This window comes from Theobroma cacao, chromosome 8 (genome assembly GCF_053813885.1).
Source record: "Theobroma cacao isolate CCN51 chromosome 8, ASM5381388v1, whole genome shotgun sequence".
Classification (NCBI taxonomy): domain Eukaryota; kingdom Viridiplantae; phylum Streptophyta; class Magnoliopsida; order Malvales; family Malvaceae; genus Theobroma; species Theobroma cacao.
In genome coordinates this window covers 24,835,800-24,839,971 of record NC_142646.1, presented here as the reverse complement: position 1 = coordinate 24,839,971, position 4,172 = coordinate 24,835,800, and the positions used below count along the sequence as shown (strand labels likewise).

The 4,172-nt window shown below is 32.9% G+C and overlaps 1 protein-coding gene across 2 annotated transcripts; it reads left to right on the top strand.

Moving 5' to 3' along the window:
• The first annotated feature begins 594 nt into the window (after positions 1-594).
• On the top strand, positions 595-3,934 carry LOC18592771 (putative E3 ubiquitin-protein ligase RHA4A). 2 transcript variants are annotated; one of them, XM_088808856.1, is made up of 4 exons: positions 595-971; positions 1,096-1,181; positions 1,276-1,314; positions 3,394-3,934. In XM_088808856.1, the coding sequence occupies exons 1-4, from the start codon at positions 747-749 to the stop codon at positions 3,731-3,733; spliced, it is 690 nt and encodes a 229-aa protein (XP_088664982.1). In that variant the 5' UTR covers positions 595-746; the 3' UTR covers positions 3,734-3,934. The 2 variants fall into 2 exon arrangements, with proteins under 2 accessions (XP_088664982.1, XP_007019708.3); XM_007019646.3 differs by lacking the exon at positions 1,276-1,314 and having other exon boundaries at positions 599-971.
• The last annotated feature ends 238 nt before the right edge of the window (positions 3,935-4,172 follow it).

Genomic DNA, 4,172 nt, shown 5'->3' with positions numbered 1-4,172 from the left:
TTAGGGTTGTGTTTAAATGTCTACTAGAGAATGCATTGCATGCAGAGTTTCTAGCAAATTAAATTATAGTCTTGTCAACTTGGATGATAGTAGGAATTCATATCTTGTGAAAGGGTACTTCAAACTAACCATAGCTATATTACAGTGGAGATGCTTCATCATAAAAAGCGAACAAGGAGGAGAATGAGTAATTTGATCCACCACCTTGCATAGTCATAGATGATAAGTGAAGAAACCATGAGCAAAGAGCAAGGTAAACAAGTGTGAAAAACAAGCTAAAAACGAAAACCATAATAGAGAATGGCAAACCCGCTGATAAAGTGGAGCTCCATGGCCTTAATTTTCAACTTGATTAAGAACACAGGTTGAAGTAGGAAATTAATCAAAAGTTTGAGGGTTGATTTTACAAAACCAATCATTTAATTTATCCTTTAAGTAATAGACTACTTCAGCATTTCTTTTGAACTTGGTATTGATGCCTAGACTAATTAGAAGATGAGAGACAAGTCCCGACCTCCTTTGTTAGTGGACAGTCGTGGGCTTGTTCCATCACTAGAAAAGGGAGTATAAATACCATCATTTTATATTTGATCTTAAAACCTCTTTTTTACTTTGTATTTCTCTTTGCCCTCTGTATCATATGCTCCCTGTCCCTCCTTTCCTCTTATACCTGCATATATACCTGGCCACTTCTCCCTCTCTCTAATTTGGCATCCATTGCATTAGAATTTTGAGGACTGGTGGTGATGGGTCTGCCTCATACTCCATCTCCAACTCCTCCTCACCTCTATCCTCAAGCACTTCAACTTAAACTCTACCAGGCATTCATATTCTCAATCCCTATCCTCTTCTCAGTCATTCTCTTTCTCTTGTTTTACTTGTTTTACCTCAAGAGAAGAGCTTCCACTCCCTCATACCCTCGCCCACTGATTCCAACCACTTTTAACCAGGCTACTCCATATCTCCCCTCAGTAAGTCTCCTCTCCTATTCTAATGACTACTCCATGCTTGAAATTGAAACTTAAATAATAGCTTGTTGTTGCATAACCTGCATCTGATAATCTGTTCGCTTGGCATCATATGTATTGACCGCAGCCATGTCAACTGAGTTTGAAAAAGGAGCTGACAGACAAGCTGCCAACAGTCTTATTTGATGAAGAATTAAGTACAAGGGATTCCAAGTAAGTTCTCAATTGAAACTCTATAACTAGCTACTACTCCAAACAACTTTTTAACAATTTTATCATTTATTGTGCAATCACTGTGGTCTACAAGCAATTCATCCTGCCCTGCACCATGCCAATTTGAGCAGAGGTGCTAAAATCTCATTCAACTTGAAAATCTGTTTAAATTGATTCCAAATTTGATTGAAGAAAGTCCAAACCTCGAAATATAAAGAGATCGATCTGATTCGAACTCAACTCGAATTTGCAACTCGAAAACATCTAAATTGTAATTAAATTATTTTTTAAAATAAGTAAATGAATAAATGATAAACTCTTTTAATTTTAAAAATAATATTGTTTATAATTAATAAATAATTGTCTAAATAATATATTTTCAACCTTTTTTAATGTTGAATATTTAAATTTTAAATTTCAATTCATGTTATGCAGATTAATTGATCAATTAAAGTAATCATGTTAAGCCAATATACCTTTATTCTTCATTACTTCCAAATTGAAAAAATGGTCAATGTTAAAATTAGAACAATATTATATAGATTAGTTTTAAATATCATGATTTTGGAGTCTTAAAATTTCGGGTATTAATGTTAGGGTAATTCATTGACCTGTTAAATGATATATTTTTATAAGCGATAATTAGTATTCTTTATAGTCTTAGTGATGTAAGAAGAAATTATTGGGAAGTTGAAATATTATTAAAAAGTTTTAATGACTAAAAGGATAAAATAAAAGACACCCTAAAACATTGATACTGTGTGTATAGTATACATAAAGGTCAAATTCTGCAATTTGTAATTACATTCTAATAAAGATGTGGATTTAGTCTTTACATAATAATTTGTAAGGATTAAATTTTATTTTATTTTTTCAATTTGTTAATTTCAATAAAAAACCTAACACTATTAAAATTTCATTATTAAAATTTGTGGATACGATATTTTGATTAAATTAATATGACATTAATTGAGATGACGTGACATTTTTCTATTGATGTGGTATTAAGTATGTGTGGAAATGATATTTGTCGTGCTAATGTGGTATTGGTTGGATAAACATTGAATTAATGATGATGTGGCACTTGTTGATGTGACGAGAAAATTGATGTGATATTTGTTGACATAACTAGCAATAGACAAAACACTCAAATTAAGGATCCCAAAACTCCCTAATATTAAATTAATCTAGATTATGCAAATTTAAGGGAGAGAGAAGAAAAATTTAACAATTGAGTTGGACTAAGAAGAATCGAGAATTAAAGACAAGGAAAAGACTGAAAGAGGAAGAATCAAAGAGTGAGAATGGGGAATCAAAGAGTGATAGTTAGCGTCACATTAATAAGAAAATTTCATTATCATTTCAATCAATGTTATGTCAATTTGGTAAAAACATCATATCAATATACTTAATAGTATTAGAGTTTGAACCAAAATTAACAAATTAAAAAAAATATAAAAAATTAAATTCACATTTTTTTTATAAAAGTGTAAAGACTAATAGCATATTGATGAAATTTTAGTATTGTTTATATTTATACAAATATTTATAATTTTTAAAATTTTAAAATTATTATCACATTTTTATTTTTAATTTGTTAAAGTGATGAATAATATTGACTCGACATGTATAAGAAAAAGAATAAAATTATTTATTACATTCGAATTTATCCAAGTCATATGATCTCAAAATGATTTGTGACTCACTTGAACCCAATAAAAACTGAAATGAATTGGAACCTGAAAACAACCCGAGTCAAAAAAAGGCAGCAGATTTGGGGTCTCTACTTTTAGGTATTACAGTGTTGTACATGCCAGCATCCCTAAAATTGACCATCAATAAGGTGTAGTAAACACTAAGCAAAAGCCTTGGATAGAGACATAATTTTGAAACTCCCCTCCCCCTTCTAATTAAGCCAGCTGTCCCTTCATTATTTTTTTATTTTCAACATTCACCAGAATCTCAATCAAGCCCCCCACTCTTTCCTTTAAAGTGGTCGGTCTGGATGAGATTGCAAGTCACTGGGCCGCAGAATCTCTATTATATTGGTTTTAATTATTTATTTTCTCCAATTTTTTAACAAATGAAATTGGACCGTTCATATGCCCTGCACTGCATCCCCGATCTTGCTATAACGTTAAGGGTATCAGATCCTGGCATTACTTGGATTCCTTTGGAAACACTATCCTTGACTTTCTCAAATGATTGACAGATGTAGCGTTTGCTTGGGTGAATTTGAGATGAAAGAGGAGTTGCTCCAAGTCCCATCATGCAGACATGTGTTTCATGTTGAATGCATGCATCATTGGCTGCACTCCAACTCAACCTGCCCTCTCTGTAGAGGTTGTGTGTCTGTTATTCCCGCCACCAAACTACACACTCCAATCCCAAACAGCCTCACCGAGCAGCAGCAGCAGCCGCATCAACAGAATGTGCCACCTCCACAACTACAGCTGCATCAAGTGGCCAGTGATACCTCAACGCAGCACCTAGCTGCTTCATCTATTGAAGGATCATCAGTTTCAACCCATATCCAAGTCCATAACTCATGAACCAAATTAAGCTTCGTGTTATACATAATCTATATATAATCACATGAAATTCTGATTCGGCATGCATATTGTTTTAACCTGCGAATTTTTAAAATCATCTAATCCTTGCTCCAAATGGGTTGCAAATGCAAGATGTGAGGCGCTAGCTGATCACAGAGTCACTGAATTATAGGAAATCTGCACGTGCTCTATGTGGTGAAATTTTATTGTGTTCTTTTACCAAGGTTATATCAATGCCATTTTGTGACGCTTGTGCAAAAAGATTACAAAATGATAATTGATAAATACTTCTTGAAAAAAATAAAGTTGGGCCACGAGATTGCATTTTTCACTAAACAATTATTGGTGTTTAACAAGCCCTACAATAAACAAAAGGTTCCATTAATTGAGGGTCTAAAGTCTGTTAGTTTAAGCTTTAAATCCCTTACTATATAGACAC

Bases quoted from the DNA above. Each gene is read 5' to 3' on its own strand.
- LOC18592771 (XM_088808856.1), top strand. From the start codon at position 747: ATGGGTCTGCCTCATACTCCATCTCCAACTCCTCCTCACCTCTATCCT. The intron at 972-1,095 runs GTAAGTCTCCTC...TATTGACCGCAG, and splicing joins CTACTCCATATCTCCCCTCA to CCATGTCAACTGAGTTTGAA. The intron at 1,182-1,275 runs GTAAGTTCTCAA...GTGGTCTACAAG, and splicing joins TTAAGTACAAGGGATTCCAA to CAATTCATCCTGCCCTGCAC.